The sequence below is a fragment of the Euprymna scolopes genome, chromosome 14 (assembly GCF_053919585.1).
Source record: "Euprymna scolopes isolate OS-2025 chromosome 14, ASM5391958v1, whole genome shotgun sequence".
Classification (NCBI taxonomy): Eukaryota; Metazoa; Mollusca; class Cephalopoda; order Sepiida; family Sepiolidae; genus Euprymna; species Euprymna scolopes.
In genome coordinates, this window is record NC_136495.1 from 73,719,500 (window position 1) to 73,745,139 (window position 25,640).

At 32.0% G+C, this 25,640-nt stretch overlaps 1 protein-coding gene across 10 annotated transcripts in view; it reads right to left on the reverse strand.

The window, feature by feature from the left end:
* Positions 1-1,136: 1,136 nt before the first annotated feature.
* LOC145293089 (stearoyl-CoA desaturase 5-like) overlaps positions 1,137-25,640 on the reverse strand; it is a 131,776-nt gene continuing 107,272 nt past the window's right edge. For 9 of the 10 annotated variants that reach the window (XM_080139457.1, XM_080139453.1, XM_080139460.1 and 6 more), the window contains 3 exons: positions 13,920-14,050; positions 6,048-6,253; positions 1,137-1,877 (listed from right to left, as the gene is read on the reverse strand). In XM_080139457.1, coding sequence (XP_079995583.1) covers positions 1,454-1,877; positions 6,048-6,253; positions 13,920-14,050 — 761 coding nt within the window. In that variant the 3' untranslated portion in view covers positions 1,137-1,453. Of the gene's footprint in view, positions 1,878-6,047; positions 6,254-13,919; positions 14,051-15,206; positions 15,392-25,640 lie in introns of those variants that run through there. The other variant, XM_080139464.1, reaches the window with a different exon arrangement.

The window sequence follows — 25,640 nt, forward strand, 5'->3', positions numbered from 1 at the left end:
AACATTCCTTTTATCTTGCTTGTTTTTATTTATTTTTTATTTTTTTTTTTTTTTAGAAAAGACAAAGTTAAAAATTAAAACCTTTTTGATAATCTTTATTTTAAATTCCAGTTTTTGTTTTAGCAATTTATTTCATCACCGTTTTTTTTTTTTTTTTTTTTTAATTTATGTTCAACAAAAATATTTTGTTTAAAAGCTTAAAATCTACACGAGACGAGACTCACCATTTTGAACAAGTATGAATAGAATGCATCATTTTCATTTAATAAAAAAGCAACTTTCTGACAAATTAACTCCTCAATTTCTTTTGCGCATTTATTTTTAGATATATCTATTTCATTATTTCTTCAATAAATTATTTTGAGAGACAATTTCAGGCGCAGAACAAAGACTGATCATACTAGGGGAAAAAAATATATGACACTAATAAGTTAGATACAAAAAATTATGGTAAATGAAAATTAAAGGTTATCATCAAGTCCTCCGCGCATTTTCTTTTTTTACTGATCATTCCGCTTCACCATGAATGGCCTGGAAAAGTTACTTTGATTAATGTTAACCAGTTTTAAAATAAGCAAACGAGCTTTGCTGTTTTGGGGAATAACAATATTTTTAAACTGGTAAACATTAATTAGAAGGGACTTTTCCAGGGCATTCATTGCGAAACAGAACAGTCAGCAGAAAACAAAATTAACCAAAGACACATGGAACTTAGCGATAGCCAACTTAAAGTTATTGTCATTATTGATAATATATTTAAAAAAAAAAAAAAAAAAAAAAAAAAAATCAATATTATCATCATTTCGATTCTGTGTTCTAAGACAGTGGAAACCTATAAAGGTAGCTGTGTGTGTGTAGTTGTGAAGCAAGGGTTGCACAATCCTAACCCTAACACCTCTCCTGAATCAGCACTGCTCAAGTCCAGTGGCAAGGAAAAGTTAACAACTGAAAACTTTGCAGAGATCAGCGGAGAGTACACACAGTACCTGGTATTCCTAAATGGTCACCCATTTTAGCACTGACCAGGTTCAACGTTGCTTAATTTTGGTGATCTAACAGTAACCGTTGTGTTAGTATGATTATACCATATATTATCAAGAACAACAATATAAAATAGTAAAAAATAAAATTTTAAAAAAAAAAAAATTAAAAAAAAAAAAAATCACAAAAACTGCTTAGTGGATGGACTTCAAAACTATTCCCTCTCAATTTTTTTTTTTTTTTTTTTGTTTTTTTTTAGCCAAAAATAAAGACTAATGGAGAGGAAGGAAGGTTTTTTTTTTTCTTTTTCGCTTTCATCTTGCTTTTTGTAAAATGTTTTCTTAAGCAACAATTTCATCGTTATTTCAAGAAAGTGGAGAAAATTGGTTTAGGATTGGGAGATTCTTTTTTTTTGAAGGTGGGGGGTGGGGGTGGAGAAAATAAAATGGGTAAGGGGTGAGGGAGAGGCTCCCTAGGAAGCGAGGTTGCCAGTTCTTTGTCTGCGTTTCAAAATTACTTCAGGATCAATCGTCCTTCTGTCGTAAGCCTGTCCCAACAATGCAAAGAAATCAATGAACATAGTTGTGAAGTTGATCCGCCAGCCCAACTCACTCGTCTTGTAATCCTGGGGGAAAGTGTGGTGATAGTTATGGAAACCTTCACCCATGCTGCCAATACTGACACCAATATTCTCAGCTGGAGAGATCCGTTTGTCGTACGGCCGGTTGCCCCACATGTGGGCCGCACTGTTGACCAGCCAGGTTGCATTCAAGCCGATACAGTAGCGCAAAATGCCCGCAAGAAAATAAGCGTTCCACAGGCTTTCATTCCAACACAAATGTGGTACAAGTGTTGGGATAAGAAAGCAGAACAAAAGAACAGATGGTGCGTAGTACCTGCAGGAAGAAAACAAAAAACAAGTTAGTTTTTCAAACATTTTTAAGAGATCCACAAACAAAACAGCTCCAAATTTTCCTTTATCAATACTAATCGCCTCTATACAAAACCCTAAGAAACCTCAAATGCCACCAAAGCAAATTTAATGAAAAACTAGCCAAGTCGGACCTAGCCAAATGGTCCCCTGTACTGATAGAAAGTCGTTTTGGTTACATGAAATGAAAAAATAAATCTTTTTTTCTCCACCAACAATCATTTTTCTTTGCGACCAAGTCTACATACACGTTTAGAGTAAGACAGATGACTACGTTACACATGTTAATGCCCAAGTTAGCAGAGAACTATGGCACTAAACAAAATACTTGTTCCTTTGGAAGGGTTCATGTTAGGAAAGGAATCAAGCCATAACAGTTTTTGCTTCAAATAAACTATAGCTGTTCTAAGTTTATAATGGTGAGCAGACATTTGAGCAATGAAAACCTGTCTACAATTGGATAAAACTTCCTTTGTATTTCACCTTAAGAAACAAGTTTATCTCGATTCAAAATGTACTGATCCATGGCAGAGGAGAAGAGTTAGCTATGATAAACTGCGATTAATATCATTAAATCGGCATTGCAGGTTTTTGTATGCAATGGGTTGCAACTTTGATGCTTTTGTGAACATGTTTTGTTAGATATTGACAAGCAACGTCTAGAGGGTTGCTGATTGACGATTATGATAATTCAAGCCAAAGTTATCAATTAAATATGTTTTAGAATAATCAAAATATTTAGAATAAATATTTACATTAATTTAGGAATGTTAACTTTAAAATGTTATAACAATTTAGTTGACAACTAAGAAATAATGACATGTAAAAACATCAGGTGATTATTTTAGTAGCATATGACTAATGACGCCATTTAGAGAGGGAGATAGTATTGAGATATGTGGAAATTAGATGAAAGTCAGTTAAAGCAGAGAGAGAGAGAGAGAGAGAGGGAGAGAAAGAGTCAACAGATCGTGATGGCTCAGAGTAGGGGATGCCAGAAATCGTGATAGTCAGAATTAGCAAAAACTAAAACCCAAGGCTCTATTGTTCTTGGGGGGAATTTGTGTTATAAAGGTATTTATGTCTCTTATTGTCATGAACTGTATTTAAATGTACACACAAACTTTAGATAAACGATCACAATGCTAGATGGTGATAAGTACATATACATACACTCAGAACACTAGACGATAATAGATACTCATAAATATATTCAACCCCACTAGATTATAGTTTTAGTAAAGTAGTTTGGTTATCACTAGGGCTATGACAAGAGAATATTTTTTTCATTATTTTGACTCTCGAGTATATATCAGTTAATATCTTATATGTTTTTAGATAGAGTGACGTGGTTCTCGATTGATTAACAGTGTCAAATATATACTCAAGAGTCAAAACAATAATATTCTCTTGTCATAGTCCTGGTTATCACTCATGAATCTCGTCTGGATAAGCTGATATTCAGATCAACTGTATTATAGCATCTGAGATCACGTACCAGCAAGTTGTAATTGGCTTATTCAGACTTGTTTTCATTTCAAGAGTTATTTTCATGTTCCAGCCAATGTAACAAAAATTCAGTTATAAGTAACTCTTAAAGGAAAGGGTTCAATCCTCAGTGCAGGCAATACTAATACAATTGCAAATTAAGATTTCTACCTGGTCACAGCTGATAGAATGAGAGCATACTACCCTTATAGATTCAATAATCTCATGCAGCAATTCTGTGCAAAATAATTGCACATATTTTATTCCGAAATAGTCTAAATCAGTTTACAACATTGATGGATCATTTTTATTCTTAAATTATTCAATTGGATTAGAAATCCAGTTTTTTTTTTTTTTGGGGGGGGGGGGTAAACCATAAATGCATACTAGCAGACTGCCCAGCATTGCCCAATCATAATGCTTATATATATGATGAAAATTATGGTAACTTGATGGAAAGGCGTAGAAGAAAAACAAAATTATGTTTACCAACGCTTCGTCTATTTCAAGACTTTGTCGGAATGAGCGACTAAGAAAATAAAATTCCAATACAATATTTGAAAATGTATTTATGTCTAATGTGAAATGGGTGTTTTGTCCTGTTTTTGAACAGAAAATATTTGTATGGCTTTCTATTTAACAAGCCACACATGCATGGTCCCCTCTGGTGCTGCATGTGAGATGACGCCACAAAAAATAGTGAAGAAATGATGAATGTGAGAAGTGTGAAGGGCCAACGTTGCCTTCACATTTTTGCCAACTTTCAGAAAAATCTAATGGATGGGGCAAAAGTTATGTGGTAAAAGGTGTTATTTTTTGCAGTTTTGGGGCATTTGTGACCCCTTTTGAGCTCCTGGGAACGCCAGATTCCAGTGGAAATGGACAAACGGTGTAGTTCCATGCTTTAAGACGTGTATATTTGAATTCAACATCATGGAAAACCACTATATAATCATACATATCAAGTTTTTGAGTAATATGAAAAAAGAGCTCTAAAAAGGCATGTTTTTTAGCCCTGAAGTCCCAGAGGGATGCAAACCAGAATTTTGCCAATGTCATCCATACTGAATTTATATTAAGAACAATGGCCTGTACATTTTAGCCAAGTTTCAGGAAAAGCTAATGGATGGATCGAACGCTATGGGGCAAAAAGTGTCATTTTTGGGACATTTTTGACCACTTGAGCCCCTGGGTATGCCGAATCCCAGTGTAAATGGATAACGGTGCAGTTTCAGGCCATAACATGTATATTTGAGTTGACCACCGTGAAAAACCACTATATAGTTAGACATATCAAGTTTTTGGTGAGAAATAGGAAAAAAGCCACAAAAAGGGACGTTGTGAGCATTGAAAGTTCCTGGGGATACAAACCAGAGTTTTGCCAGGGTCACCCATACTGAATTTATATTAAGAACAATGGCCTCCACATTTTGGCCAAGTTTCAGGAAAATCTAATGGATGGATCAAACGCTATGGGGCAAAAAGTCATTTTTGGCCATTTGGGGGCATTTTTGACCTCTTGAGCCCCGGGAACGCAACAGGATTTTCACAAAAAAGAAAAAATTTTTTTACTGTGCACATCTATTTAATGGAATAGAATTTGTGGCACAATTTCAGAAAAAACTAATGGACGGTTATCTGGCAATCATTCAGAATAACGAACGCACTGACGCCACTGAAAACATAGGTCCCTCTCCAATAAATCGGGAGACCAATATAAAGTATGTGGAGTATTGCAATATTTTCAAAGATTTTGTGATGAACTTGAATTGCTCATCCAAATATTCCAAACTACAAATTCTGAATGCATGTAGGAAGAAACAGATTATCATGCCAGTTTTTGTCATGACACGAGTAGAAATGTATGTAATCATTTTTTTGGTCCCTCAATTTATCGGAGAGGGACCTGTTTTCAGTGGGGTCTGTCAGTCTTCATTGAAGTGTCCCACCTGCGCAAGGACAGTATTTTTTTTTTTTTTTTTAATTTATGGCAGCCACCACTACCCCCACCCCCCACCACCACCTCGTGCCACCCCTTCCTACAAATTTAAATCAAATGAAAAAGAAACTATGCAAGGTAGTTTTGTAATAAAGGACATAACTTGTATCCACAATAAAATTATGCAATTTCAGAACAATGTATTTCGATTTTATTTTCAATATTTAAAAAATATTTTAATGGTATTTTTATTAATACTTAAAAAAATAATTTAATACCATTTATTTCGATTTTATTTTTCAAATTTTCACTGGATATAAACACAATTTAAGGTATTTTTTTTTTTTAGAAAATTTTCAAGCCATATTTTTCAAGGTAGTAATAGAAATAAGACCTTTTCAAGCCCAAAAAAGTCAAAATTCAAGAACTTTTCAAGTTTGTAAGAGCCCTGCTTAAGTAATTCACAATTATATTGGATTAAATAAATGATTCCGTTTGAAATTCTGAGCAGATTCGAGCTCAACAAGATACACCTGAAAAAGGTCAAAGGTTACATCAATCAAAATGTTATGAAAATAACATTTGAGATGAAAACAGTAGTCTGTAGAACCCAAATAATATATCAATCCACATCCCAAAAATTTAGAAATGTAAGTTGCATGATATTTTGTGAGCGCCAAAAAATGTTGAACAGAAATTCCTACTCACTTTCTTTGAAACCGTACAACAGGATCGTTGAGTAAATCGGTTGTGTCTAGTAATTTGCCTTTGTCTCTTACGTTCGGGTGTTTGCGGACGAGCAACCAACCAATGTGCGAGAAGAAAAAACCACGTTTGGCATTGTGCGGGTCAGCATCTGTCTCAGAATATTTATGATGAACTCTATGATCTCGACTCCATTCAAAAATGGAATTCTGAAACGACAAAAACAAGTAAAAATTAGTACATGCATGCACAAAAAATAAATAAATAAAAAAAACAGGAATCCATATTAAAAATCAAGAAATTAAAAACCTACAGGTAAAAAAAAAATAAATAAAAATTTTAAAAAAAGACAAAGGAAATGCATTTTCTTTGGTTATTAATATTAGTGACACCCATATTTAACATATTTCAATACATATGTATTATTTGGAGGATTTGGACTACTGTTCTCATCTTGAGTGTTTTTATGTTTCAATCAATGTAATCTCCGACCTTCTTCATGTGTATCTTGTTGAACTTTCACACTTTTTAACCAACGGGGCTTCGCATGTTCTTGTTCCCTCAGCCACAACAGGGTAGAAGTCATAATTTGTAGTTGTATTTGAGTGTGGTCCGCACTTCGGATTGAACCATCAACCTCCAGAAGATTAACAACTAGCAATACACATGAAAAAATTGAAATAGCTTGAAATATTTCAATATTGGTATGCATAGAAAGAGCTTGATGAGCTAAGAAAGAATCTTTTTTAATTTTTTAAATCTGATTAAAATTAAGGAAGTTATGGCTATTTTTGTGCCTCACACGTTTGGATATTTTCCCCTCTTTAAGACCATATGCGTTTCGTCACATTTTTTACACTACTTTTTCAGTAAAAATGTCATATCTTTGTTAAAACACAAGACTAAGAAATGAAATTTACCATATAAGTGTATTTTTGTACAAGGAATCAGAATATGCAACTGAAAATCTCCCAAAGTTTATGGTTTCCAAATAATCTGCAGTAAATGTGCATAAATATGCAGCAATTCCTTAAAAATGCCATGTATCCATAAACAGAAAAGTTGGAGAACTCAAAGTTGAATTGTAATGTGCTTTATGTACAAAAAACTTAAATCTAAACATAAGACCATTTAAAAATGAATATATTGCAATATTTATTTGGTATTATTGTAGATTAACACCTTCTGTTTAACCCCACTCAACTCCTTCTGACCACCCCTCCAAAATGTGATTCTACCTTTTTAGGAAATTATGTATAAAATGCCATGAAAAACTTTAATGAAAGATAAACAAATTATTTTAGAATTGAATGTAAAATAATTTCCTAATATAGGTCATTCTAGCATTTTAGGGCAGTTAACTGTTTTTTTTTTTGTTTTTTTAAGATGATTATGTGTAGTTTTAAGAGGGTTTCTATGCAATGAGAATATGGGGAGGGTTGCCATTCGGACTTTGAATTAATTGTAGGGGCTAAGGAAAATTATGTGTGAACATACTGAAAACTTGACAGAGACAAAGCTAACAAAAACAATATTAGAGGGGGGGAGCGGTTAGTTTCACAAAAATTTAATGTAAAATAATTCACCATTTCCTGGCCATTCTAGCATTTTAGGACAGTTAACCAATTTATTTTTATGTGTATTTTTCTTTAAGGAAGGATCTATTTTTTGTTTGTTTGTTTTAGATGCTTGTATGTGGCTTACAGAGGTATTTTGTTGGGGGGGGGGGGCTTGCCACTCGAACTTAGTGTTATTGTTAAGGTTAAAGAGTGTTTTAGGAATACAAACCGTTACTTCATTTTTGTTTTGTTGTCCTAACTGCAAAATGCCGTTTCCATTTCAAATAAATATTTTACAGAAAGTTATATATATATGTGTGTGTGTGTGTGTGTATTCGACAGGTAAATAAGTCAGCAAATGTTATATTTAGTTTTAATTTAATAAGAAACTGCGTTGCGAAATTTCAAAGAAAATTCCATAAATTTGTTGATTTCTATTTTCGAGGTTGAAGGTGTTAATTCCATAGGCCGTTTATACTACGCTGGAGCAGGTTGTAAAAATATCTTTCGCTTAATAAGTAGAAAAAAAAATAATAATAATGAAATAAAAGGCTTCCTAATTGTAGTTTGATGTGTTTTCTTTTAAAATTTCAAGGATATTGATATAGATTTTGAGGGTTTGTAATACTATACACATAGATTCGAAAAAGTTGTCAAAAAAAAAACAAATATATAACAAATAAATGTTATCAAAAGAAAGTTACTTTTCTACCTAACTGGATAATTTTTTAGTGTTTTTATTTAATGTAACATGTTTATTCAGCTTGAAAACAGTGTTTACCGATGTTTTGGAAAATTTAAAATGGCGCCCGACTCTTGAAACGGTAAGTTTGGGGAAAAGAGTTAAAAATAAAAAAGTAGACAAAATACTGCTAGAAACTCGCTCAATATGTTACCGTGACATAGGCTGACATATATTCGGTGAGTTTTTAACAGTATTTTGTATAGTTTTTTTTATTATTTTTAACTCCTTTTCTCAAACTTACCGTGTCAAAGAGAGTCGGGCCGGGTGCCATTTTTAATTTTCCAATACATCGGTAAACACTGTACGTTTTTCGAGCTGAATAAACATGTTACATTAAATAAAAACACTAGAAAATTATCCAGTTAGGTAGAAAAGTAACTTATCTTGCCTTTGATAACATTTATTTGTTATATATTTGTTTTTTGACAACTTTTTCGAATATGTATAAACGAGATTTTGATACTTATTTTGATTTTGAAAAAAAACATTTGTGGCTGTTCGCAGTAAAACATTGTTTTAATTCGCTGTTCAAAACTAATTTAAAGAATAAAAGTGCATGCAAGCTATATATCTACAAAAGTTTATTTTGTTTTTTTAACCATGTTTTTAAATTTGACGAGAAATGTGAGAAATTGCAACAGATTCATAATGCCGAATTGGTTGGGATTGTTATACATTCTGAAAACTGAATAGTTCTAAACTAATGTTATTCTGATAACAATAACTCTAATAAGAACATTTATATTCATATTTTCATGTTTTTCTTAATTCGTTCTGGAATAAAAATTAAAGAATGCGTGTTTACACTGTGCTATCGCTGATTCTACAGGCTGGAGCTGCTGCTGCTGCTGCTTCTAGTAATACTAACTTCATTTGACCAAATTCGAGAAATAGAAACAATTTTTTTTTCGGGTAGGTCCTTTTAAATTATCAATTACCGCGGTCCTACTCAACATAAAATAATACTTTTAATTGATAAAGATAGTAAAAAGATTGATTTACTTACTACTGGGTGTCCGAAGAATTTTTTTTTCAAAATGTTCGATACTCGTCATATTAAAGTTATTTTTAACACAACAAAAAAAGAAATAGTCAAAAATATTTCGGACACTTGACAGTATTAAGATTAACACCTCTACTGATTGGTTCCCAAATTTCATGACGAAATTCTTCATACAATCACGGTACGGACCTTTAGAAAACAGGGGGGGTCATTACAAAACCTTACCGAAAACGCCATTTTATGACGTTCACATTTTTATCACTTTATTTGCTTAAAACTCTTAAAATATATAATGTACATTTATATTTATTAATTCATTTGAAAGTATATTCATTTCCAAACAAAACAGTAGTAATTTGAAGACTTGAAGTGCTTTGGTTTAAAAAATATGGCTATTTTAGTAGAACTATCTTGAAATCTGATTATCCAAAGCGTTTTTTTCGTCCGTGTGTATTACTATAACAACTGAGTTTTACCAACTACTTTATACATTACACCAGGGGTCCTCACCACTCAAGATGAGAACAATAGTTCAAAGAATCCAAATAATACGAATCGATCATCATCTCAAATTCAGAAATTTTGATTTATTTTAAAGTCTTTAAATTTTTATTGAACATTATATATGCATGTTCTACATACATTTGCAGAGATTAGTGGGAGAAAGGATAAAAATTGGGTTAACATTTAAAACTTAAAATGTGGACATTAGTTTTCATGTTCACAGAATGTTAGGACAACAGTTATCGCATCTTCATACAAAAGACAATCTTGAAAGAGCAGCAGACATCGACAAAAATGCCATGTGGGACCCTGGGAACCTTTCTGAACTGAAATTAAATTATAAGAATGTCTTCGGTTATAAATAAGACTCAATTCATAACACAGAATGATTAGAGTCATGATTGCCGCTAGAAAAATAGAGAACCACCCAAAATATGATGAGAATTCTTATCCGATCTTAGTAGCTCTTCAATGTTTTAGTTTCCGAGTTAAAAAATAGGAGGCCTTACTTTTGGAGCAACTCTCATATCATGATAGAAATTGATGAGAATTTTGATTAAATTACATCTGTTGGGAATAATTTCAAAAAAGAATGTACTATATACTTATTATAATAAACTTGTATTCCTGTCTGTTCACAATTTGGTTAATATATACAAAAGGCACCGTTTCACAAACAGATAAGAATCAACATTCAAGAGGTTATGTTATTTGCATATTAGATTAAAGAAAATGTTTTAATAAGCTCTTAATTTTTAATAGAAATTAATAGAATTGTTTTAATTTATTTAGAAATCTATATATATCTATAAAAGATTGTGTGTGTGTGTGTGTGTGTGTACATTTCCCTACACAATAACTGTCAATTTTCAGTCTACAGACTCGAAATTTGATATACAGGGTATGGCGATTTGAGAAAATCTTTGTAATCCGTTTTCGGACAGAGATTTGGCTGTTAAGGGGTCAAAGATCAACGATTTGACCTTTGAAAACTCTACCGAACTCCGACAATTTGGGGTATAAACAATTGAAATTTTAGATATAGGTTCCTTGGACATGGATTTAACTTAACTTGATTTGAGCCCAAAATAAATGTTAAGGGGCCATAATAGGGGTCAAAGTTTTTAAAAAATTAACCTCTGCGGTCTACCAAATTACTCAGACAATTTCTGGTGTAAACATTTGAAATTTTACATAAAGGGTATTCAGAGATATGGCAAGCTTTTTAAATGGTTTGCATCGAAAATTTGAGCTACCAATATATAAATGTATGTATGTTTGCATGTCTGCAATTCTTTTGACAGAAGTGACAGATTTTCACAAGATCAGTATCGTTTAGAAGCTCGACCCTTCAGACGACAAATACCGAAAAATTGGCTAAAAATATTCATTTCTTCACCCTCAACTGGGCACTTTTCTACAGGGAGTGGTTGCTCCTTTCGCCGAAAATTTCGTAAGTAATCCCCTCTTGATTGTCTAGCCTTAATTTAAACCTACGCCACTTCCGGTTTGCCAGTGGTCGTAATAAAGACGTCAAATTATCTCTTCCTATAATTATCTCCATATAATTATAAATAACCACTCAAAAAACTATTTTCAATATTTGTGCTGAAAAGCAAAATAAGTGTCTATTCACAGCTGAACATTTTGCTAACCGCATTTCATTTTCTGATGATATGAGCTATTATTGAAAATCCATGGATTAAGGAAATTAACATAACCCCTTCTATATATTCCTTTTGTCAAACAATAAATTCTTTATTCGAATATATGTGTCTATATGTTGTTTTTTTTCAGAATTTAAAATTTAACCAAACTTATATATTGCTCTTCGCAAAAAGAAGTAACAAGTGATAAAGAATGAAAGGGAGATAATGGGGGTGGGGGGTTTTATTGAAGCAGACGAGTGCCGTACATTGTTATTACATATGTGTAGGTTATGTTCATAGGGGCAAAAAATAAGACTGAAATTAAACAAAGAACAAGTGAATTTACTGGAAGCCTGGAAAAATCATGGATTACAATAGAAAAATGCGAGCATGAAAAGTAATATGGTTAAGCTAAACATGGAAAAGTAAAGGACAAGTTAAGACTGGAAAAGAAAAGGACAAGATATTTTAGTAAAAAATAAATTTATAACTTAAAATATTGCAGCATTAATTTTTTTTTTTTTTTTTTTAATTCAGTTGACAACATTATATAATCAATTCTTAATGCTCCAATATTTTAAGTTATAAATTATATTTCTTATTAGAATATCTTGTCCTCTTTTCCAGTTTTAACAACTAGCCCCTTACTTTTTCATGTTTAAGCTTAACCATATTTTTTATGCTTGCATTTTTCTATTATAATATGAAGATTTTTGTCAAACGCTTTCAAATATCTAGTAATACAAGGGAAAATGTTTCATTGTTTTTGACTTATGTACAATGTTTTTTTTGTAACTGTTTTTTATGTACAATGTTTTTTTGTAACAATGTTTTATGTACAATGTTTTTTTGTAACAGTTTTTAATTTTTTTTTTAAATATTTGTCACGTGTTTAATATTCCCATGACACAAGCACAGACTAATTCTATCATCCTAAATCAACGTTGCATCAATAGCTTTGCCATAATATATAACAGTTGATTGCGATTCTCAGTTACATAACTTTTTAAATATGTTAAGATAAAATCCATTTGAATCTATGCTTAGATGAATTATTTTTGGATCAAAATTGCACGCAAGCCAATCATTGCCGGTTCCCTCACGATATAATGACTAGATTAAATGTCTAATCTTCAAATATTATGTAATACCTATAGTACAATGGGTTATAGTCAACTAACATACTTCCTAATGTCTAAGGTCCTGGATATGACCTTAAACTATATCCAGTGGTGAGGCCCCAGTTTGCGGGCTTTGGGGAGTGTGGAGCCACCCTTTAATTACCATTGCTCCCAGGTCCATTCTGACCCGGAGTGGTAGTACCTGTTAGGGTCCCAACTATGGGTTAAATAGAAACGGATTTGAAAACAAATATATTCTATTAAAAATTTTTCTTCAAAATCTTTGGATTCGGCATTAAATAACCCGAAAAGGGTTGATATGCCATAAAACAAAAACAACCAACCAACCAAATGTCTAAGTAATTTGCTTTGTTTGTGTTTTTTTAAGAAAAACATTTATGACAAGTCAGGGGCACTTATGTTTTAAAAATAAGTGAAATTATCTATTCGTCAATTAAATCAATTGATTGCCCCCACAGCGGTGCATCAGGAGGAAGCTTTACATGACTCGAGTGACAGTCCACAATACATTGTAATCTATATTGCACTGTAGAGAATTTACTGTTGGTTTCATAAAATTATTTTTATACGACTTCAATTATAATTTTAAATACAAAAGTATCCTGGTTCAATTGTGCTCTAAATAGAAACATTCATTTTAAACGCGTGCCTGTCTTATCAAAGAACCTACTGTTGAGTTTATATGCTGGGCCCTTCTGCGGTGTTAACTTTGGCTAAAATTGAACTGTTCCTTCTTCAATGAGATTTTTCAAATGGATTTTTAATACTTATCAGAAGTTTTCTGATAAAAAAAAACTATCTGAGAACACTCCCAGTCACATAAGGTACAAGTGTATGAAAAAAAAAAAAAAAAAAAAAAAAAAAAAAAAATGCTCAGAATTCTGGGAGTCAATAGAGAACACACACACATGCAAAGTGCCTTTTATATATCAAAGATAGCCAAATACTCCGGGGTAGACATGCAGTTATAAATCCACAAATAAAAATTATTTTTAAACTTAAAAAAAAAAATGAAAATAAAATTTATTTTATAAATTTATGGCAATGTCTCAGAGGAAACAATTGTTTTTAATAAACGTCAACTAAACACTCAATTCACGAGTACATGCTTGAAACCTCATCTCGCAAAACTAAATATTACATAACGTAAAAGCCGTAATAATATGGTGTCAGGGGGGGGGGGGGTTCCACATTCAATCCGGGGCTCTTTTTCCTATTATACACACACACAGAGATTCAACAAAAACAAATTATTTGGTTTTCATTGACCCACCTGGAATGCTGTTGACTGCATGGAGGCCAGAAGAGCTTTCAAAGGTATTTTAGCCTTGTATGCCTTGTGAGCCCACAAACGGTGAGCACCAGCTGTGATCCCGATACCAGCATAGATATAAACACCGATAGCTATAAAGATAAAAATAAAATGAAGAGGTATTTAAACAGAGTTATGTACAATTGAGCACATTTTTTGGTACTTATACAGTTTAATCAAGACATTAAAAAATGAAAATATCGAGAAAAAAAAAAAAAAAAAAAAAAAAAAAAGGTTATATTGTACAAATGTTTAGAACTGAAGATCTCCGAAAAAAATTTCACTTAATTTGATCAAATATTTTTTTTTACAGTGGAAGAACACGTTTTTATGGGAGCGCATTGAAAGCAGACATCTTGTTTTTTGTTTTAATTTTTGTTTGGAGTTTATAAGCACCAAGGGGAGATAACTGCATGTCAAGTGCTGACACTCCCTTCCCATCTTTAATAACTAGCTTTTCTTCCTAAAAAATCGAACCTTTTGCTTAGTATCATAAATTGTTTTTTCACTGTAAAACAAAAACTACTTGATGAAATCAAGTGAAATTTTTTTTTTTTTTTTTTCTTTTCGGAGAACTTCATTCCATAACAGATACATACAATTTAAACTTTTTGATATTTTTTAATGTCTTGATTAAACTGTACAAGTACCCATTTTGTAAAATAATGTACAAGTCGAGTAATAAGGGATAAACCTTCACCCACGTTAATGTTACACTTAATTGGAGAATGCATTCAAGAGTTGCTGCAAGTCCATATCGCCCCCGCCCCAATCAATGAAAAAAATAAAATAAGTAAAAATCTTTGTGTTGTATGTACCTGTGACAGAAAGAAAAGAACATGTAAATTTATCATGTTTTATTTAAAAATAAATATATGGTTAAACAGCAACCAACAATCTTAACATGTTGAAAATAATTTGAATGACAGGAGATAATTCCAAACAATTCAAATTTTAGAAAGCCTTCTTAACATGGGAAAGGGTGCATTGAAAGGACTACAATTCATCAAAGGTTAACTCCCCTTAAAATAGTTCTCCAGAAAAAAGAGTCTATAATCAACCATGTAATCATAATGCCTACAAATTCCCATTAATCGGTTAAAAATCATTTTATTAATGAAAATAAAACTACTTGATCAATTTATGATTTCTGGTATACAAAATTTTCTTTGTTACAGCTAATGAAAGATTTTTATTTTTTTTTTCCTCGAGGGGGCGGGGGGGGGCTTATGGATTTGTACATCTTACTTTTCAGGAAAAAAATTAATAAATGAAGGTGTTTCAGCAGTTTTTTTGCTCTTAAAACTGAAATGTTACATTGGCATATTGAAACCAGTGAAGTCAGCATTTGTAGAAGTCATTTAAATATCCAATGTTCGTTTTTCCATGATGGAGTGGAAAAACGAATTGTCATCACTGATACTGCTAGTGGTGAGCAATCTTTGGTGACCTTGACAAAAGCGAAGAAAACTAAATGCATCACGGCGAATGTACCCTGGTATTACAAGCCTTGCGCTCTGACTAATTTGTTGACTGATAAGCCTAACAAAGACAAACAATACAAAGTAATTATACAATTAACCATTAAAAAAAAAAAGAAGAAAATTATTAGACCTAGTTGCCGCACCGCCTCTCCTCCAGGCCAAAGCATAAAACATTTATAGATGAAAATCCTACTAGCTTGAAACAGACAAATTCACAGCCACAATGTCTAGACAAAATGTTTGAACAGAGATGGGTGATATGGGAGGGAGTGGTAAAGATACTAATTTTGCAGCAGTTAAACTTTTTTTTTTTTATTTTTTTTTTATTGTAGTACAGTATTCACCCTAGGCAGGTTGAACTGGCTTCCTCCGAAAATATAAAACTTTGGCCAATGAGGTAAATCTTTGTATTTACCTAAAATTCAATTCTTTAGTTTATGTTGGGAATTGTCTTTTTTAAGTTTATTTTGACTGGAATGATGTCCTAGAAGTATTGCCGGCGTTAAAGAGTCATTAGTTCACCAGTTAACAACTGTTTACAAAAATTGACTATTGCAAGTGGTGTAATTTTCTGATTGTTCTAGATTATTCTTATTAGGTTGAAAAAAAAGTTAATTAAATAAACAATTGTGCTATCTTGAAAGTCTAGATTGTTCTTAAAATACTTAAGAACATTTCTATATTTTTTTTTATTTAATTTTATTTATGTTATTAATTATTTGTTATTACAACACAATTATATATTTTTTTTTTATAAAATTAATTTTATTATAGTTATTATAAAATAAATCTATATATCTAAAAGTGAGAATGTGTGTGTGAGAGACACATATACTCAACGAATATTTAATCTACAGACTCAAAATCTGGTATATAGGATATTCGAACGTGTGGAAAACTTTAATCTGTTTTCATGCAGAAAAAAGCACTAAGGGGTCAAAATTGAAAAATTTGTACATGGGAGACCACTGGTTTTCAACTGTTTCACGACTGCACATGGGCGATCGTGAAAAATGACAGTTTCCTTATGTTAAGTATGAGTTGGTTTGGAAATGCTCTTGAAAAGCCATGTCAAGCTGGTGTAATGATTGTTTTAATTGACTCCAGGTCTTTAGGTTTGGGTTTTGATCTTAGCTCGAATATTTTTTTTTTTTTTTACTTACAAGAAATGAACCGTTTAGAAAAAATGTAATACTCAAAGCAGGCGAAATATATTTTTTGTTAGTTTCAAGGATAAATCTTCCCATTCTATATGTAATTTTTTTTTTGTTTTTTTAATGTTTTTATGCCTTTTTTATTTGTAAAATTAAAATTTGTTAAATAAATGTACATATGGGAGATTGTATAATTTTTTTTTTTTTTTTTAATCTATTAATAACTAGCCTGGGTTCCCAGGTGTTTGAAGGTGTGTTGAGAAAAAAGAAAAAAAAAAAGTGGTAACAGGCAGGCAGGCTCAAACCCGTACCACAAAGGAGGAAAAGAACGGGGGGGGGTGATGTCTTTGCTGTTACACCCATTGCCAAACTGGAAGTGACATGGGTTTAAATTAAGGCTAGACAATTGAAAAGAGGTGATGACTTTCGAAAATATTGGCAATAAAAGCAACCCCTCCCTGTAGAAAAGTATCCAGTGGAGGGTGAAGGAATTAATGTTTTTTTTACCAATTTTCTGATAGTTGTTGTCCGAAGGGTCGATCTAAATGTTACTGATCTTGTGTCACCTGTCGAAAGTTTTAGGCAGACATACAAACATACATTTAAACAGACAAGTGAGATTTATATAATAGATGATCCAATATCTCACAGCAAATTCAAATTTCACATATCTGAAGAGATATCTTCACTTAAAATGTCAAAAGCTTATTTCACATAACAGACTATCAGTCATGCACGTATGTTCAACACACCCTAACTTCAACACTAAGTATGCACACCCATACGAAATGTTGATTTAGAATACTTTTTTCACGCACAAAGAAAAAAAAAATATCAATGGCAGTCAAAATGTTATCACAAACTTTGCGATGAACAAATGCATATTCAAACGCTGAATTTCCAACAGCTGATCAGTTCTAAAAATCAATATTTATTTTTGCATTTGATAAACAAAAACAATTATGCAAGGACTGGCAATAACAACCACCTTTGAGATTTAATCGCTTTTTATTTTTTTGCCATCAAAGTAGATATTATAGATTCATAAACAGAGCTATTCTGCTAAAATCGTTGATTTCATCAATTCATATACAATATATTTTGGCATATAAGATAATCCTTAAAGTTAAAAATCATCTTTAAAAACCAAGTTCATAAGATACCGGGTGTTGCATTCTGTAGCCTAGGCTGAACAAACATGGTTTCAGGATTTAGCAGTCATCTTATACAACCGATATGATAAATTTATGACAATTTGTTCCAATTTTGTAACTCGTCCTATCTGATGGTCGCCTTATATGCTGAAATATACAGTAATTTCACTTTTTATTTTTTAAAAAATCACCATCCCAAATGGCAAAAGCATATACAATCTACACCGCAACAAAGTTTAAATGCAAAAAGATATTTTATTCTCACAATCACTAGTAAGAGAGAAGAAATTAATAGTTCTTGCTGAAAATTCAGACACCCCCACCTAAAAAAAACAAAAACACCAATTACATGTTAAATTTTAAAACAATGTACTTCAGTTAATGTTTAAAATGCAGAAGTCATACGAGAGTCGTTCCAAAAGTAAAGCCTATTTTTAGCTCAAAAAGTTGAAGAGTTACAAATTGGTATCATTAAAAATGGACTGTGCTAGAGTATTTTTTTATTTTTTATTTTTTTATTTTATACATAGGCACCATCATTCTCAATGCCAGCAATGAACAATGCCTCTGTCATAAAAGTCCAGAGTGCACCTTGTCATTCACCACTCTTATTTTTAGCTTAATATATTTTCTTTTGCCCTTTTGGTCACCATACATTATGGTATCATTTAACTGACAAATTGCAGAAACAATTGTAATTTTAAAACTTCTACAGTAGTGTGCATGTATATATATATATATATATACACACACACACACACACACTTTTTGGTATTGATTCTTTAAAACATTCTCTAATGGTATATTGGCAAAATTGGGCTTTCTAAAAGAAAATTTTTACTTTAAAGATTTAAAAAGCCTCTTTCATAAAAATAATGGAATTATTTTTTTTCTATGCTAATCTAAAATAACATTCAATGAATTTCACACTTCAAAACACAAGACGAAAAATTAAACACATTCAAAATTTGGATTTTCAATCTCAGAATTTGAAGCGCAGTTGTTTTTTTGTGTTTTTTTTTTTTTTTTTTTCGACAATCTTCATTCTCCATCCCATATAGGAAGTATATGTTCAGTTCTGGCTATTTTTTTAAGTGTATAGGTAATATATTATACTAGCAGGTGCTGTTAACTGATGTTGCCCGGTGGAAGCCTGCTCCCCTCCCCAACAAAGTAAACTACGGTTGTTGATGGTGGCCACTGCCATCTGAATAATTGCAAACAGTTTAAAAATGTGAATATTTCACATGTGAAAAAAAACAAAAAAAAACCCATTAAATTCAAAACGTAAGTACGAATCCAGTAGATGTGTCCAAAACATTTTTAAATCAGTGATGATCATAACGGATTGCACAGGTTTAAATAAAATATCTATAATATAAATCTCACCTGTGTTTAAATGCATGTATGTCTGCCTAAAACCTTTGACAAAAGCGACAGATTTTCACAAGATTGGTATTGTTTTGAAGCTCAACTCTTCAGACGACATATCGAAAAATTGGCTAAAGACATTAATTAATTCACCCTCAACTGGGCACTTTTCTACAAGGAGGGGGGGGGATCGCTTTTTTTCACTGATATTTTCGAAAGTCATCCCTCTTTTCGATTGTTTAGCCTTAATTTAAATGTTTGCTACTTGAAGTTTGGTGATAGACGCAATAGCAAAGATGTCACTTTTTTTTCCATGTTGTTTTCCTCCTTCATGGTACGGGTTCGAGCCTGCCTGCTTACAACCACTTTTTTCTTTTGCTCAACACACCTCCAAACTTCTGGGCAATGCCGGGCACCCAGGAGTACCAAAAAGTTTTCACAGAACAACTGAATTGGGTTCAACTGCAGTATCCGTTGCAACATCACATAATTAGACGATCTTTCTTTTATACCTCATATAAAAATTATTTTAAAATCACAAATGCAATAACAAATTTTATTATATCGTGTTGTAAATCCTTAGAAATTTTAAAGAAATTCAGAAGCATTTTAATTGATTTCACTATCTTAACAAATACTCCTGTATTAAAAGGCTGAAAGTTTTGAAAACTATTCAATAATATTACTTATTTAGAATTACACTTATTTGTATAAAAAGAAATTAAAACAGAAAAAAAAAATCTTTAATATCTGTACTCTTAACATTCTAAAAATCACAAATTGATAAATTTTTTTTTTTTTTTAAGAAAATCAAGTTTCATGAGGAAGTGGTGGAGGCCATGAGCCACCATCTGGTTTTAAATTTTGCCAAAATTCAAGAGTGACAATTCAATTAAACCAGATTTTATTTGTATTTAAAAAAAATAAAATAATCACTAAAAATTCTAAACATTTTATCAATTTACATGATCTTTGGAATATGCCATCTTCGTTTTATGATGAGTACATTCATCAGAAATATTTTTCTGTATTTTTTCATTAAGTGTAATTATAAAGAAGCACCTCAAAAAAATTTACAGATTAAAACAAAATTACTGTTTAATAATTTAATAAAAATTAAATAACTTTCAAGTAATTAAAAAGTAAAAGTTCCCCCAAAAGTATATTTCCAGGACAAGAAAGATAATTTATTTCTTTAAGTTTTGGTCAAGATTTTAACCAACTAGAGCCAGCCCCAAAGTTACTTTTATTTTTTCAAAATGTTAAAAACTAAAGTCAAATTTTGATCAAAAACAATAAGTTTGATAGCAGAATTAAAGAGGTTAAAATAGTTCATTTTAATCTATATAAATAAAACAGACATGTGTGTGAAAGTATTTAACTGATAAACTCTTAAACTACTGGTCACATATTAACAGGAAATAATAATCATACACCAAGGATGGTTTATAATGAGTAAAATCCTTGTTTGGATGGATGAATAATGCATACAGAAACACCGCCATTTGAAATGCAAAATGTTCATTTCAACTTGCCGACTTATTTCTATTAAAATACTAGCGAGGGGTACCCGGCGTTGGCCAGGTGTTGGAGGGGGGGGGGGGGGGGGTAAAAAAAAAAAAGTATGAGGATCGAAACCGAACCATTGAGGCAAAGTTGTAAATTAAAGTGTGAAGAAGAAAAAAAAAAGTGCGATGTTAACTATTGCCCCACCGCGAGATGCTAACGGAAACACGTTTGAATTTATTTAATTAGTTGGATTTAGCAGGTGCTCGTTTTAAATGAGGTCAAGTTTTGACTGCGGGATAGTATTTATTTACTGCTGAACGCTCCCCCCCCCCCCGAAGATGTTATAGGAAAAAGACTAAGCCACATGCAGCGAGCGACAAATATTGAATATTTATCTTCCCAAAATCGAGTAAATTAAATAGACAGGCGAGCTTCATTGTTAACTGTGAGATATTACGATTATCATCACAAGTCAAAAACATTTTACATGTGACATAAAGTTTTAAGTTGTAAAGTGAAAAAAAAAAAGTGCGACGTTAACCATTGCCCCACCGCGACATGCTTACGGAAACACGTTTGAATTTATTTAATTAGCTGGATTTAGCAGGTGCTCGTTTTAATGAGTTAATGAGGTCAGTTTGACTGTAGGATTTCATTTACTGCTGAACGCCTTTTTTCCTCGCCCCCAAGATGTTATATGTGGTGAGCGACAAATATTGAATATTTATCTTCCCGAAATCGAGCAAATTAAATAGACAGGTGAGCTTTGTTGTTAACTGTGAGATATTACGATTTGTATGTGATATAAAAAGTTTTTAAAAGTTGTTAAGCGAGCAACCACTTCTCTGAAAGAAGCCTTTTGTAGACACAGAAAAAGCGAACACACATACATACATTTTCGCTTTTATATTCATAGAAGATACGTATTAGAGACGTTTGAAGCCAAAATCAATAAGTAGAAGTCTGTTGTTTTTCACAATAGGGTTTTCACATGTCGGATCGGTGCGTTGGTCATGCTGTATTCACATTTATCTATCAAGGAACACACACCCTTAACGTGAATACAGCATGACGAACGCACAATTCAGACATTTGCAAACACTGAAAATCAACAAACGGATTTCTACTAACTGATTATCTGCTCCAACAACATGGCAAAGAAATACTGAAGATGAAGTATAACTTTGAAATATATTTATAAAATTTCAAATAAAAATGTTTTTGTAATGTGTTGTTTTGGCTTCGAACATATCTAATACGTATTTTATTCAAACTCAATCAAGCTTCTATCAAAGAACACATTTAACCCCTAACATAATAAATTGCATGCACAAATTCAATCATAGCTAGACTTGATTTAATTTTAAATCTTTCTGATCTCAACTGGTAGGAACACAGCTGAAGCACTAAATGTTTTGGTATCTAGCTGATGGCACCAAAGTCATTTTTTTCTTTAACTTTTAAAATCATTGTATTAGGTACAATATAATATTCAATAAAGAACTGGCTTTGGAATAATATGAAATCTGCATGAATTAAAACATATTTAAGTGGATTTCACTGTCTGACAAGATCAAGCACTCCCCTGCGAGTTGAAATGAAAGCAAACCATAATAATTTAGTCCAAATCAAATAAATTTACTTGAAAAAAAAAAAAAAAAAAAAAAAAAAAAAAGTTGCAAAACACTAAAACTAAATTTTAGTGCAAGTCGGTAAATAAAACTGAACCGTTAGGAAGAGAGATTTGACTGAAAGAGGAAATCATATTCAGGAAAAGGATTTCTATAACTTCACATCAAAAAGGAGACAGCATGGGATGCTTTTATTTCATTTGAGCAAAATATAGGACATCACATCTCGGCAAAAACATTAATGAAAATTGTTAAATCTATAATACAGTCCATACTCCTATTTCAAATGACAGACTTTACAAAAAAGTTGGAAAAACACCTGAATAGTACAAGAGCCCAAAATCACATGGAAAACCCATCCGATCAAACAAATCTATGGTGAACTTCTGTCTGTATCGTCAAAGCAAGACGTTCAGTTTGCAGACCATTATTAGAGAGCAGTAAATGAAGTTATTCGTTCTACCTACTCCAAAAATAGAATACTCACATACACAAATGTAATTGCAAGGGATGCCAAGTTTGAGAGACAGAAACTGGAAGCAGTCATGCGCGACTGGGATATCTAGTGTGAGCGTGTGAAATCCATCTCCATTATGATTGAAAGATGACATTTATCACTTAAAGTGAAACATAACTCCAAGCTAAAATCTTATTAACTCCACAAAGCTGGATTAGTGAAGATTAACTCTAAAAGGAGGAACAGGATTTAGAAAACAAAATTTGCACTTTGCATGTACAATTTTTAGAGTGTATATAATGGAAAAAATTTTTTTAAAATAAATGAATAAAGTTTTTTTTCTTTGGCATAGGGGTCATGTGGCATTAGTGTGTGAGATGGGGGTGATCGGTGATATTATATCAATGACTTTGACCAATAGGAAGCTGCTCATGTAACAAGTCAATCAAAATGATAACTAGACCGTTTAACCATCTCAAGTATTAGATAGACTGAGAACAAATTGATATAGTGAAAGGATAAACAGAATCGAAGTGAAACAAATTGAAGGTGTATAGATGCAGAAGGTGTGTGGCAGAGAGGGGTATGGCTATTACTGTCAATAATATTGATCATTACAAGGACATCTAGATTTTGTAAACAAGAAATTTAAAACATCCCCCCCCTGCAACCACACCTAAAAATTAATCAAATAGGTAACCAATTCACAAAAAGTTGTTTGAGGGAAGTTTGTCTAAAAATGTACAAATGGATATTCAAGTGTTAGCTTTATTGAAAAGAAGGTTATAGCCCTTGTGCCCTCTTGACTAAGGCAGCAAAATCTTACCCCCTCACTGAAGGGGTCCCTAGATGCTAGAAAACTTTATTCTCATTTCTTCTATCAAACTGATAAACTTTCCTACTTCACTGACTGTACTAACATGCAGAAATTTTAATGCAATGCAAACAAACATCTTGCTGCCTAATTCTCTTTGACAGTGCACTCGTCAGCATAATCCCAAATAGTAGCAATTATATATCAAAGAATCAGCATACTTTGAGAATATATTGAGGTTAAAAAAAATTAGTTTTTGAAGACAATTAGTGAAAACCGAGTTTTGCTAAAAAAAAAAAAAAAAAAAAAAAATCGAAGAGTTTGACTTATAACAAGGGAGGTAATAATTTTCTGAAATTCTTAGGCTGATTTAGCAAATTCAATTTTTGTGAATTACCAAAAACTTCATTAATAATTTTCTACCTTATCTTTATAATTTTTGAATATGTTCATTACTGCGACACAATAAGTAGATACCATTGGTTTTATGTGCAATTTAATATTTTTATTTTTGCTCTAATAACGAAGAAGCATGAAAAAAATGTTAATAGTTCTTTGCAATCATTTTTTTTGTTCAAAATAAACTGGTTTTATCCTGAAGGCCAATCAAAAAGAAAAAAATTGCCAATCTTGCAAATAAAAAATGATTAAGCAAAGATGATCAAAACAAGACATTCAGTTTGCAGTATAATAGTTTTGAAACTAAAATATATGAAAAATCATCTGTAATATATATTATATATATAAAAGCAAGCGATTAAAATAAAGCAACGTTATATTTTCAAAGATCCTAGAGATTAATCATGCTCAAACATAAGACACTCCTTGTTTGCAGAGAGAAGGCCTCCTCAACCAAACGTGAATAGTCTCCAAAATCTTTAGATTAATATGGATTGAGCACAACTCAGAATTGAAGAAAAAGAATTTGTGCTGAAGTTCGCTGCACATGATGGGTTTTTAATGAAATGGTCAGTTATTGAAGACCCATATGTATTGGCAAGTATGTCAGTTGCTTGGTATGTCCTATTTCTGATTTTGCTAGGTATGTGCTGTTGGATTTTCCCATCCAATCTCAACGTTGTTCGACCCACATAATAGGCACCGCAACAACATTTAAAATTGTAAGTTATATTATTATTATGATGATGAGGGGGGGGGGGTTGGAACATCTTTTCGATAGGATGGCATTAAGGTTTTTGTAGAGAACACAACATGCATATTTGAAGCAAAATAACATTTTTGAACCGTTGAACCGATTTGTTTGGCAAATTTCTCAGTCTTCAACCACAGTAAAAGACATATTGGACATTTACTCACTGTTTTAACTTTAGTTTCAGAGAACTCAGTTATTTTTCTTTGCATAACGGACCTAATCACATCAAGCAGGTACCCAATCTTGGATAGGGTATCAGTAATCATTTTAAATTCCTCAATGTATTTATGTATTAATTTGGAAAACCTGCTGAGTCACCTTCCAGAAATGAAATCATTTCACTTAAAATTATATTGTCGGTGGTGTTTGTGATGGGAGAATAAACACAGTAATGATGAATTTTATGGCAAAGCAAGGGTTGCCTAACCACTAACCAAGACAATGTATTTATGTACTAATATGAAAATCCTAATGATCCATCTTCTAAATAGGATTTCATTTTTCTTACAATTATGGTGGCATTGGTGGGAAGAGGAATTAGTTCATATATGTTGTACAATACCTGTCGAGAGTACATTAAATTGTTTCATATGTATTTACATTACCTGTCCGAGGGTAGATAAGGTGTTGTACATTACCAGTCCTCAGAAAAGGTAAAATTATTTCATACAAGTGCTGTAAATTTCCTGTCCTAGGGAAGCTACAATTATTTCATAGATATGTTATGTAATACATGTCCTAGGGTAGGTAAAATATCCTTTTGCTCAAGATAGCAAATGATACATAAACATCAAAAATTCCTCTATCCTAATAACAGGTATGTTCATAAGTAACTTCATTTTTCTCGTTTTATACAGTCCCGAGCAACACTAGATAGCCCTGCTAGTTTATTAAATAAATCTCAAACGTTTGTGTGTTCGTATGTCTGCTAAAAACTTATCCGCATCATACAGGC